Consider the following 13,436-nt stretch of genomic DNA (forward strand, 5'->3'; position numbering starts at 1 on the left):
CTGCACGCAGTAGGCGCTCAATAAATACGATTGAATGCATGAATATATGTTGCCAACTTGTCCTTCCCAAGCGCTTAGTCCAGTGCTCTGCACGCAGTAAGCGCTCAGTAAATACGGTTGAATGAATGAATGAATGAATCTACCCCAGCTCTTAGTAGGCGCCGAACAAGCCCGCTGTTGGGTAGGGACCGTCTCTAGATGTTGCCAACTTGTCCTTCCCAAGCGCTTAGTCCAGCGCTCTGCACGCAGTAGGTGCTCAATAAATACAATTGAATGAACGATAAACTAAAACCAACCAACCCAAATGGCCCCGCCGCAACGTAAGAGACGCACACGGGTCAGTTCTCAGAATCTGCGGCGTTTATTTGGAAAACCGGGCCGGCTGAGGACAGAGGTGGGACGGTGTTGGGGACGGGGCGCCCGACCCTCCCGGCTGACGGCGGCCTCACGGGCCGACCGCCTTCTTGCCGGACTCCACCAGGCTGCTGAGGAAGTTCATCAGGTCCGATCCTGCCTTCTTAGCCAGTGGGGTCAGCTGCTCCTGGGTCTTTTCCAAGTAGGCCCTAAAATAATAATAATAATAAATATAATAATAATAATAATAATAATAATAATAATAGCATTGGTTAAGCGCTTACTATGTGCGAAGCCCCTTCCTTCCTCTCCCCCTCGTCCCCCTCTGCATCCCCCCCATCTTACCCCCTTCCCTTCCCCACAGCACCTGTATATATGTTTGTACATATTTTTTTACTCTTTTTATTTTATTTGTACATATCTATTCTATTTATTTTATTTTGTTAGTATGTTTGGTTTTGTTCTCTGTCTCCCCCTTTTAGACTGTGAGCCCACTGTTGGGTAGGGACTGTCTCTAGATGTTGCCAATTTGTACTTCCCAAGCGCTTAGTACAGTGCTCTGCACATAGTGCTCAATAAATAATAATAATAATAATGATGGCATTTGTTAAGCGCTTACTATGTGCAAAGCACTGTTCTAAGCGCTGAGGGGGATACAAGGTGATCAGGTTGTCCCACGTGGGGCTCACAGTCTTAATCCCCGTTTTACAGATGAGGGAACTGAGGCTCAGAGAAGTGAAGTGACTTGCCCAAGGTCACACAGCAGACATGTGGCGGAGCCGGGATTCGAACCCATGACCTCTGGCTCCAAAGCCCGGGCTCTTTCCACTGAGCCACGCTGCTTCTCATCAATACGATTGATGATGATGATGAAGCACTTTTCTAAGCGCCGGGGGGGATACGAGGTGATCAGGTTGTCCCACATGGGGCTCACGGTCTTAATCTCCCATTTCACAGATGAGGGAACTGAGGGACGGAGAAGTGAAGTGACTCGCCCAAAGTCACCCAGCGGCTAAGTGGCAAAGCCGGGATTAGAACCCGCAGCCTTTGACTCCCAAGCCCGGGCTCCTTCCGCTGCTTCTCTTTAAGACTGGGAGCCCCCCGTGGGACAACCTGATCACCTTGAATCCCCCCCCCCCCCCCCCGCAGCGCTTAGAACAGTGCTTGGCACATAGTAAGCGCTTAACAAATGCCGTCATCATCGTTACTATTATTATTATTCATTCAGTCGTATTTATCGAGCGCTTACTGCGGGCAGAGCACTGGACTAAGCGCTTGGGAAGTTCTAGACCGTGAGCCCACTGTTGGGTAGGGACCGTCTCTAGATGTTGCCAACTTGGACTTCCCAAGCGCTTAGTACAGTGTTCTGCACACAGTAAGCGCTCAATAAATACTATTGATTGATTGATTGTACTTCCCAAGCGCTTAGTCCAGTGCTCTGCACACAGTAAGCGCTCAATAAATACTATTGATTGATTGCTTGTACTTCCCAAGAGCTTAGTCCAGTGCTCTGCACACTGTAAGTGCTCAATAAATACGATTGATTGATTGATTGTACTTCCCAAGCGCTTAGTCCAGTGCTCTGCACACAGTAAGCGCTCAATAAATACGATTGATTGTACTTCCCAAGCGCTTAGTCCAGTGCTCTGCACACAGTAAGCGCTCAATAAATACGATCGATTGATTGTACTTCCCAAGCGCTTAGTCCAGTGCTCTGCACACAGTAAGCGCTCAATAAATACGATTGATTGATTGATTGTACTTCCCAAGCGCTTAGTCCAGTGCTGTGCACACAGTAAGCGCTCAGTAAATACGATTGATTGATCACAAGAAGCAGCGTGGCTCAGTGGTAAACAGCCCGGGGTTTGGAGTCCAGAGGTCAAGGGTTGAAATCCCGGCTCCGCCTGTTGTCAGCTGGGTGACTTTGGGCGAGTCACTTCACTTCTCTGGGCCTCAGTGACCTCATCTGGAAAATGGGGATGAAGACCGGGAGCCCCCCGTGGGACCCCCTGATCACCTTGTAACCTCCCCAGCGCTTAGAACAGGGCTTTGCACGTAGTAAGCGCTTAGTAAATACCATCACTATTACAAGTCGGCAAGAGATAGAGACGGTCGCTACCCCACAGTGGGCTCCTCCTCATCATCATTACTATAGTCTAGAGGTCTTTTGTCATCATCATCATCATCATCAATGGTATTTATTGAGCGCTTACTCTGTGCAGAGCACTGGACTAAGCGCTTGGGAAGTCCAAATTGGCAACATCTAGAGACGGTCCCTACCCAACAGTGGGCTCACAGTCTAAAAGGGGGAGACAGAGAACAAAACCAAACATACTAACAAAATAAAATAAATAGAATAGATATGAACAAATAAATTAAATAGAGTAAAAAAATAGCGCCTTCCTCCCCTCCCTTTGCTTTTCGGGTCCCCCGGCCCCCCAACCGTCGCCCCCCACGTCGTCATCATCATCAATCGTATTTATTGAGCGCTTACTATGCGCAGAGCACTGGACTAAGCGCTTGGGAAGTCCAAATTGGCAACATATAGAGACAGTCCCTACCCAACAGTGGGCTCACAGTCTAAAAGGGGGAGACAGAGAACAAAACCAAACATACTAACAAAATAAAATAAATAGAACAGATATGAACAAATAAATTAAATAAATAAATAAATAGAGTAAAAAGATAGCGCCTTCCTCCCCTCCCTTTGCTTTTCGGGTCCCCCGGCCCCCCAGCCGTCGCCCCCCACGTCATCATCATCATCATCAATCGTATTTATTGAGCGCTTACTATGCGCAGAGCACTGGACTAAGCGCTTGGGAAGTACAAATTGGCAACATATAGAGACGGTCCCTACCCGACGGTGGGCTCCCAGTCTAAAAGGCGTCCTGTTGGGCCCCCAGCCCCACGTACTTGGCTTGGGCCTGCAACTCGGGGGCCTGGACCTTGTCCACCAGGTCTTTGCTGTAGTCGGTCAGAGCCTTGAAATACTGGGAAAACAGGCCCTGAACCTCGGCCTCCTCCGCATCCCGGCGGATCACGTGGCCTGGAAAGATCAACACGGTCAGGATGACCCGGGTCCCACCCCCTACCCCGACTCCGGCAACCGGGGTGCGGTGGGGCCCAGGGGCCCGGATCCCAGGAACCTGGCTTGGGGAGTCTCCCCCGAGCCCCCCGCGCCCACCCCCGCCACCCGTCCCGACCACCTTCGAGGCTGCAGACGGTCAGGAACACCACGGTCAGGGCCAGGAGCTTCATGGCGATGGTCAGGACGGCGGAGGAGGGTCCTGGAGGAGCACGTTGGGGCGAAGGAGTTGAGCAGAGGGCAAAGGGTGAGCGCTCTGTACGGTGCTCCGCGCCCATAAACACGACGGACTGACTCACATGAAATCAATCAGCGGTACTGATTGAGCGCTTACCGCGCACAGAGCACTGTACTAAGCGCTTGGGAGAGGACGATGACAACAAGTCGTTCGACACGTTCCCTGCCCACGACGATTCCCCCTTTTCTCGGCTGTGAGCCCACTGTTGGGTAGGGACTGTCTCTAGATGTTGCCAATTTGGACTTCCCAAGCGCTTAGTCCAGTGCTCTGCACATAGTAAGCGCTCAATAAATACGATTGATGATGATGATGATGATTCCCCGGCCCAGTCTTCCTAAACCTCCTCTCCCGGCCCGGCAGACCTGGAGTGGGGTCCGTCCTTGCCCCCCACAAGTTAGCCCCAACCCTTGGTACTCCCCCTCCCTCCAGTTCCTGCTTTGGGGGTCCCAGTGAGGGTTGGGGGGCGTCCCCGGCCTCCTCACCTGGTCCGAATCCGGTGCCGGCTCCGCGGTTCTGGCTGCGTGGGGTTGGGGGGCTTAAATACGCTCCCACATCCCCCACCCCCAGCCCCCATCCCCATCAGGTGACCCCAGGGGGATGGGGGTGGGGGGCAGGAGGCCGGGGTAAACAGGGTGAGTCTAAGGGTCGAAAGGGGCGGGGGGTGGTGAGCACAATCCCAGTTCAGTCCATTCATTCATTCAGTCGTATTTACTGAGCGCTCACTGTGCGCAGAGCACTGTACTAAGCGCTTGGGAAGTCCAAGTTGGCAACACATAGAGCCGGTCCCTACCCAACAGCGGGCTCACAGGCTAGAAGGGGGAGGCAGACAACAAAACATATTAAGAGAACAAAATAATAAATAGAATATGTACAAATAAAATAGAGTAATAAATCCGTACAAACATATATGCAGGTGCTGTGGGGAGGAAACAAAAGATATTAACGGAATAAAATAATAACTAGAATATGTACAAATAAAATAGGGTAATAAATCCGTACACACGTATATACAGGTGCTGTGGGGAGGAAACAGAAGATATTAACAGAATAAAATAATAACCAGAATATGTACAAATAAAATGGAGTAATAAATCCGTACAAACGTATATACAGGTGCTGTGGGGAGAAAACAAAAGATTTTAACAGAATAAAATAATAACTAGAATATGTACAAATAAAATAGAGTAATAAATCCGTACAGACGTATATGCAGGTGCTGTGGGGAGGAAACAAAAGATATTAACGGAATAAAATAATAACTAGAATATGTACAAATAAAATAGAGTAATAAATCCGTACGGACGTATATACAGGTGCTGTGGGGAGGAAACAAAAGATATTAACAGAATAAAATAATAACTAGAATATGTACAAATAAAATAGAGTAATAAATCCGTACAAACGTATATACAGGTGCTGTGGGGAGGAAACCAAAGATATTAACGGAATAAAATAATAACTAGAATATGTACAAATAAAATAGAGTAATAAATCCGTACGGACGTATATACAGGTGCTGTGGGGAGGAAACAAAAGATATTAACAGAATAAAATAATAACTAGAATATGTACAAATAAAATAGAGTAATAAATCCGTACAGACGTATATACAGGTGCTGTGGGGAGGAAACAAAAGATATTAACAGAATAAAATAATAACTAGACTATGTACAAATAAAATAGAGTAATAAATCCATACAAATGTATATGCAGGTGCTGTGGGGAGGAAACAAAAGATATTAACGGAATAAAATAACTAGAATATGTACAAATAAAATAGAGTAATAAATCCGTACAAACGTATATACAGGTGCTGTGGGGAGGAAACAAAAGATATTAACAGAATAAAATAATAACTAGAATATGTACAAATAAAATAGAGTAATAAATCCGTACAGACGTATATACAGGTGCTGTGGGGAGGAAACAAAAGATATTAACAGAATAAAATAATAACTAGAATATGTACAAATAAAATAGAGTAATAAATCCGTACAAACGTATATACAGGTGCTGTGGGGAGGAAACCAAAGATATTAACAGAATAAAATAATAACTAGAATATGTACAAATAAAATAGAGTAATAAATCCGTACAAACGTATTTACAGGTGCTGTGGGGAGGAAACAAAAGATATTAACGGAATAAAATAATAACTAGAATATGTACAAATAAAATAGAGTAATAAATCCGTACAAACGTATATACAGGTGCTGTGGGGAGAAAACAAAAGATATTAACGGAATAAAATAATAACTAGAATATGTACAAATAAAATAGAGTAATAAATCCGTACGGACGTATATACAGGTGCTGTGGGGAGAAAACAAAAGATATTAACGGAATAAAATAATAACTAGAATATGTACAAATAAAATAGAGTAATAAATCCGTACAAACGTATATACAGGTGCTGTGGGGAGGGGAAGGAGGGAGAGAAGTGGGGGGGACGGGAAGGAGGAGAGGAAAAAGGGGGATCAGTGTGGGAAGGCCTCCCGGAGGAGGTGAGCTCTCAGTAGGGCCTTGAAGGGAGGAAGAGAGCTAGCGCGGCGGATGTTCTTCTAGACTTTGAGCCCACTGTTGGGTAGGGACCGTCTCTATATGTTGCCAACTTGTCCTTCCCAAGCGCTTAGTACAGTGCTCTGCACACAGTAAGCGCTCAATAAATACGATTAATTGATTGATGTGCGGAGGGAAGGCATTCCAGGCCAGTTTGGAGGGAAACGGGTGACGAGTGGGGAAAACCGGAATTTGTGTGAGCCCACTGTTGGGTAGGGACCGTCTCTATATGTTGCCAACTTGTCCTTCCCAAGCGCCTAGTCCAGTGCTCTGCACACAGTAAGCGCTCAATAAATGCGATTGTGGGTCGTCTGACCTGTCCCTGCCCCCTTCTCAGGTCCTCAGTTTCCCTCTCACGTGGGAGCATGCCGGGCCTGTTGCGGTGGGGGTGTGTGGATAATGGGCTCCTCCACTCTGGGGCATCAGACCGGGTGGGGTGGGAGGTGGTGTTGAACGAGGGTGGGGGCGTTCAGTCAGTCAATCGTATTTATTGACCGCCTGCTGCGTGCCGAGCACTGTACTAAGAGGTCATGGGTTCAAATCCCAGCTCCTCCAACTGTCAGCTCTGTGACTTTGGGCAAGTCACTTAATTTCTCTGGGCCTCCGTTCCCTCATCTGTAAAACGGGGATGAAGACTGTGAGTCCCCCGTGGGACAACCTGATCACCTTGTAACCTCCCCAGCGCTTAGAACAGTGCTTGGCACATAGTAAGCGCTTAAATACCAACATTATTATTAATATTATTATTATTATTAAGCGCTTGGGAGAGGACAATAGAAGAATAAACAGACACATTCCCTGCTCACAACGAGCATACAGGCGAGAGGGGGAGACAGACATGAATAGAAATAAATAAGGACCCTGAGAGGCTGAAATGGGGGGACCATCATCATCATCATCAATCGTATTTATTGAGCGCTTACTGTGTGCAGAGCACTGTACTAAGCGCTTGGGAAGTACAAGTTGGCAACATATAGAGACAGTCCCTACCAAACAGTGGGCTCACAGTCAATCAATCAATCGATCAATCAATCGTATTTATTGAGCGCTTACTATGTGCAGAGCACTGTACTAAGCGCTTGGGAAGTACAAATTGGCAACACATAGAGACAGTCCCTACCCAACAGTGGGCTCACAGTCTAAAAGGGGGAGACAGAGAACAGAACCAAACATACCAACAAAATAAAATAAATAGGATAGAAATGTACAAGTAAAATAAATAAATAAATAGAGTAATAAATATGTACCTCATCTTACCTCCTTCCCTTCCCCACAGCACCTGTATATATGTATATATGTTTGTACATATTTATTACTCTATGTATTTATTTATTTATTTTACTTGTACATATCTACTCTATTTATTTTATTTTGTTAGTGTGTTTGGTTTTGTTCTCTGTCTCCCCCTTCTAGACTGTGAGCCCACTGTTGGGTAGGGACTGCCTCTAGATGTTGCCAACTTGTACTTCCCAAGCGCTTAGTCCAGTGCTCTGCACACTGTAAGCGCTCAATAAATATGATTGATTGATTGATTGATTGATATTGGGGGGGACGGACATAGACGAGTGGTGGGAAGGGAAGGAAACCAAGATGAGTTTGGCGGGGGAGAGGGGAACCTTCCCTCACTGATGTCCCTCATCCTGGGAGGGGGGGCCAGGCAAAGAAGCAGCGTGACTCAGTGGAAAGAGCCCGGGCTTGGGAGTCAGAGGTCATGGGTTCGAATCCCAGCTCCGCCACTTGTCAGCTGTGTGACCTTGGGCGAGCCACTTAACCTCTCTGTGTCAGTTCCCTCATCTGTAAAATGGGGATTAAAACTGTGAGCCCCACGTGGGACAACCTCATCACCTTGTATCCCCCAGCACTTAGAACAGTGCTTCGCACATAGTAAGCACTTAACAAATGCCATTATTATTATTATTCAATCACTCATCCATTCATTCAATTGTATTTATTGAGTGCTTACTGTGTGCAGAGCACTGGACTGAACCCTTGGGAGAGGACATTCATCCATTCATTCAATGGCATTTATTGAGTGCTTACTGTGTGCAGAGCACTGGACTGAGCCCTTGGGAGAGGACATTCATCCATTCATTCAATGGTATTTATTGAGCGCTTACTGTGTGCAGAGCACTGGACTAAGCCCTTGGGAGAGGACATTCATCCATTCATTCAATTGTATTTATTGAGCGCTCACTGTGTGCAGAGCACTGGACTGAGCCCTTGGGAGAGGACATTCATCCATTCATTCAATTGTATTTATTGAGCGCTCACTGTGTGCAGAGCACTGGACTGAGCCCTTGGGAGAGGACACTCATCCATTCATTCTATTGTATTTATTGAGCGCTCCCTGTGTGCAGAGCACTGGACTAAGCCCTGGGGAGAGGACATTCATCCATTCATTCAATGGTATTTATTGAGCGCTTACTGTGTGCAGAGCACTGGACTAAGCCCTGGGGAGAGGACATTCATCCATTCATTCAATTGTATTTATTGAGCACTTACTGTGTGCAAAGCACTAGACTAAGCCCTTGGGAGAGGACATTCATTCATTCAATTGTATTTATTGAGCACTTACTGTGTGCAGAGCACTGAACTGAGCCCTTGGGAGAGGACATTCATCCATTCATTCAGTGGTATTTATTGAGCGCTTACTGTGTGCAGAGCACTGGACTAAGCGCTTGGGAGAGGACAATACAGCAATAAAAAGACGCATTCCTTATCCACAAGGAGTTTACAGTCCAGGGGGAAGGCAGACATAAATAGAAATAAATAAATGACAGTGATGGACATAAAAGTGGCGTGGGGCTGCGAGGGGGGATGAAGGAAAGGAGCGAGTCAAGGAGACGCAGAAGGGAAGGGGAGAGAGGAATGGGGGCGCTTAAAGAAGGCCTCTTGGAGGAGGTGTGCTTAGTACAGTGCTTTGCATACAGTAAGCGCTCAATAAATATGATTCAATGAATGACTGAATGAATAAATAAGCCCAACGAAGTGGTGACCTGGCAGCGTGGCCCAGTGGCTGAGAGTCGGAAGGACCTGGGTTCTAATCCCGACTCCGCCACTCGTCTGCTGTGCGTCCTCGGGCAAGTCACTTCACTTCTCTGGGCCTCAGTGACCTCACCCGGAAAATGGGGATCGAGTATATATATATATATGTTGCCAATTCGTACTTCCCAAGCGCTTAGTACAGTGCTCTGCACATAGTAAGCGCTCAATAAATACGATTGATGATGATGATGATGATGATGATGACAGGGGCTACGTCCAACCTGATTTGCTTGTATCCACCCCGGGGCTTAGTATGGTGCCTGGCACATAGTAAGCGCTTAACATCCCACTGTTGGGTAGGGACCGGCTCTATATGTTGCCAACTTGTACTTCCCAAGCGCTCAGTACAGTGCTCTGCACACAGTAAGCGCTCAATAAATACGATTGATTGATTGATTATTAGCATTCATTCATTCATCATATTTATTGAGCACTTGTGTGCAGAGCACTGTTCTAAGCACCTGGGAGAGTCCAATACAGCAATAAATAGACACATTCCCTGCCTGCCATGAGTTTACAGCTCGATGCGGGGAGACAGACATTAATGTATATAAATAACAATAATAATAATAATAATAATGGCATTTATTAAGTGCTTACTATGTGCAGAGCACTGTTCTAAGCGCTGGATGTGGACATAAAGGGACTGTGGGGCCCATCTAGACTGTGAGCCCGTTGTCAGGTAGGGATTGTCTCTATCTGTTGCTGAATTGTACTTTCCAGGCGCTTAGTACAGCGCTCTGCACACAGTAAGCGCTCAATAAATACGATTGATTGATTGATTATTAGCATTCATTCATTCAATCATATTTATTGAGCACTTATTGTGTGCAGAGCACTGTTCTAAGCACCTGGGAGAGTCCAATACAACAATAAATGGACACATTCCCTGCCTGCCATGAGTTTACAGCTAGATGCGGGGAGACAGACATTAATGTATATAAAAAATAATAATAATAATAATGATGGCATTTATTAAGCGCTTACTATGTGCAGAGCACCGTTCTAAGCGCTGGATGTGGACATAAAGGGACTGTGGGGCCCATCTAGACTGTGAGCCCGTTGTCAGGTAGGGATTGTCTCTATCTGTTGCTGAATTGTACTTTCCAGGCGCTTAGTACAGCGCTCTGCACACAGTAAGCGCTCAATAAATACGATTGATTGATTGATTATTAGCATTCATTCATTCAATCATATTTATTGAGCACTTATTGTGTGCAGAGCACTGTTCTAAGCACCTGGGAGAGTCCAATACAGCAATAAATAGACACATTCCCTGCCTGCCATGAGTTAACAGATAGATGCGGGGAGACAGACATTAATGTATATAAATAATAATAATAATAATAATGATGGCATTTATTAAGCGCTTACTATGTGCAGAGCACCGTTCTAAGCGCTGGATGTGGACATAAAGGGACTGTGGGGCCCATCTAGACTGTGAGCCCGTTGTCAGGTAGGGATTGTCTCTATCTGTTGCTGAATTGTACTTTCCAGGCGCTTAGTACAGCGCTCTGCACACAGTAAGCGCTCAATAAATACGATTGATTGATTGATTATTAACATTCATTCATTCAATCATATTTATTGAGCACTTATTGTGTGCAGAGCACTGTTCTAAGGACCTGGGAGAGTCCAATACAACAATAAATGGACACATTCCCTGCCTGCCATGAGTTTACAGCTAGATGCGGGGAGACAGACATTAATGTATATAAAAAATAATAATAATAATAATAATAATGGCATTTATTAAGCGCTTACTATGTGCAGAGCACTGTTCTAAGTGCTGGATGTGGACATAAAAGCACTGTGGGGCCCATTTAGACTGTGAGCCCGTTGTCGGGTAGGGATTGTCTCTGTTGCTGAATTGTACTTTCCAGGCGCTTAGTACAGCGCTCTGCACACAGTAAGCGCTCAATAAATACGATTGATGATGATGATGATGATAGTACAGCTCTCTGCACACAGTAAGCGCTCAATAAATACGACTGACTGAATGAATGAAGGGAGCAAGTCAGGGTGAGGCAGAAGGGAGTGGGAGAAAAGGAGGTACAGTCAGGGAAGGCCTCCTGGAGGAGAGGCCCCCAGGAGCGAAGCGCTTAGTCCAGTGCTCTGCACCCAGTAAGCGCTCAATAAATACGATTGAATGAATGAATGAATGAATGAATGAATGAGGCAGGCCTGTGACTCATTTGCCCCTTCCCGTCCCCCACCTTGCAGGGAGAGGGGCTGGGGGGCTTGAGACGCTGCATGTCTTAGTGGTTTGGGGGTCAGAGGACCTGGGTTCTAATCCAGACTCTGCCCCTCGTCTGCCGTGTGACTTTGAGCAAGTCACTTCACTTCTCTGGGCCTCAGTTCCCTCATCTGGAAAATGGGGATGAAGACTGGGAGCCCCACGGGGGACAACCTGATCACCTTGTATCTACCCCAGTGCTTACAGCAGTGCTTGGCACGTAGTAAATGCTGAATGAATATCATCATTATTATTCTCTGGGCCTCAGTTCCCTCATCTGGAAAATGGGGATGAAGACTGGGAGCCCCACCGGGGACCAACTCATCACCTTGTATCCCCCCCAGCGCTTAGAACAGTGCTTGGCATGTAGTAAACGCTGAACAAATACCATCATTATTATTCTCTGGGCCTCAGTTCCCTCATCTGGAAAATGGGGATGAAGACTGGGAGCCCCACGGGGGACAACCCAAATTACATCGTATCCACTCCAGCGCTTAGCACAGTGCTTGACACATAGTAAGCGCTTAACAAATGCCATCAAATACCATCATGGAGAATCAGCGTGGCTCAGTGGCTAGAGCCTGGGCTTGGGAGTCAGAGGTCATGGGTTCTAATCCTGGCTTTGCTGCTTGCCAGCTGTGTGACTTTGGACAAGTCACTTCACTTCTCTGGACCTCAGTTCCCTCATCTGTAAAATGGGGATGAAGACTGGGAGCCCCCCGTGGGACAACCTGATCACCTTGTATCCTTCCCAGTGCTTAGAACAGTGCTTGGCACATAGAAAGCGTTTAATAAATGCCATTATTATTATTATTATTGTATCCACCCCAGCACTTAGAACAGTGCTTGGCACATCGTAAGCGCTTAATAAATGCCATCATTATTATTATTGTAACCTCCTGAGTGCTTAGAACAGTGCTTGGCACATAGTAAGCGCTTAATAAATGCCATCATTATTATTGTATCCACCCCAGTGCTTAGAACAGTGCTTGGCACATAGTAAGCGCTTAATAAATGCCATCATTATTATTATTGTAACCTCCCCAGTGCTTAGAACAGTGCTTTGCACATAGTAAGCGCTTAATAAATGCCATCCTTATTATCATTGTAACCTCCCCAGAGCTTAGAACAGTGCTTTGCACATAGTAAGCGCTTAATAAATGCCATCCTATTATTGTAACCTCCCGAGCGCTGAGAACAGTGCTTGGCACATAGTAAGCGCTTACGAAGCAGCGTGGCTCAGTAGGAAGAGCCCGGGCTTTGGAGTCAGAGGTCATGGGTTCAAATCCCTGCTCTGCCAATTGTCAGCTGGGTGACTTTGGGCAAGTCATTTAACTTCTCTGTGCCTCAGTTACCTCATCTGTAAAATGGGGATTGCCTGTGAACGCCCCCCCCCCCCCCCCGGGGGACAACCTGATCACCTTGTATCCTCCCCAGCGCTTAGAACAGTGCTTTGCACATAGTAAGCGCTTAACAAATGCCATTATTATTATTATTAACTTCTCTGTGCCTCAGTGACCTCATCTGTAAAATGGGGATTGCCTGTGAACCCCCCCCGGGGGACAACCTGATCACCTTGTATCCTCCCCAGTGCTTAGAACAGTGCATTGCACATAGTAAGCGCTCAACAATTGCCATAATTATTATTATTATTATTATTACCTCCCCAGCGCTTGGAACAGTGCTTGGCACATAGTAAGCGCTTAACAAATACTATTATTATTATTATATTATTATTATTATTATTATTATATTAGGAGAAGCAGCGTGGCTCAGTGGAAAGAGCCCGGGCTTTGGAGTCAGAGGTCATGGGTTCAAATCCCGGCTCCACCAATTGCCAGCTGGGGGACTTTGGGCAAGTCACTTCACTTCCCTGTGCCTCTGCTCCCTCATCTGGAAAATGGGGGTTAATAATAATA

General features: G+C 46.2%; 1 protein-coding gene across 1 annotated transcript; it reads right to left on the bottom strand.

Annotated features, from left to right (window-relative positions):
* Positions 1 to 342: 342 nt before the first annotated feature.
* APOA2 (apolipoprotein A2) lies at positions 343 to 4,182 on the bottom strand. The gene is made up of 4 exons (XM_038768884.1): positions 4,160 to 4,182; positions 3,561 to 3,641; positions 3,268 to 3,400; positions 343 to 563 (listed from the first exon to the last, which is right to left on the bottom strand). Exons 2-4 carry the CDS (start codon positions 3,610 to 3,612, stop codon positions 446 to 448), a joined length of 303 nt encoding a protein of 100 aa, XP_038624812.1. The 5' UTR covers positions 3,613 to 3,641; positions 4,160 to 4,182; the 3' UTR covers positions 343 to 445.
* Positions 4,183 to 13,436: the final 9,254 nt, after the last annotated feature.

The sequence above is a fragment of the Tachyglossus aculeatus genome, chromosome Y4, assembly GCF_015852505.1.
Source record: "Tachyglossus aculeatus isolate mTacAcu1 chromosome Y4, mTacAcu1.pri, whole genome shotgun sequence".
Taxonomy (NCBI): Eukaryota; Metazoa; Chordata; class Mammalia; order Monotremata; family Tachyglossidae; genus Tachyglossus; species Tachyglossus aculeatus.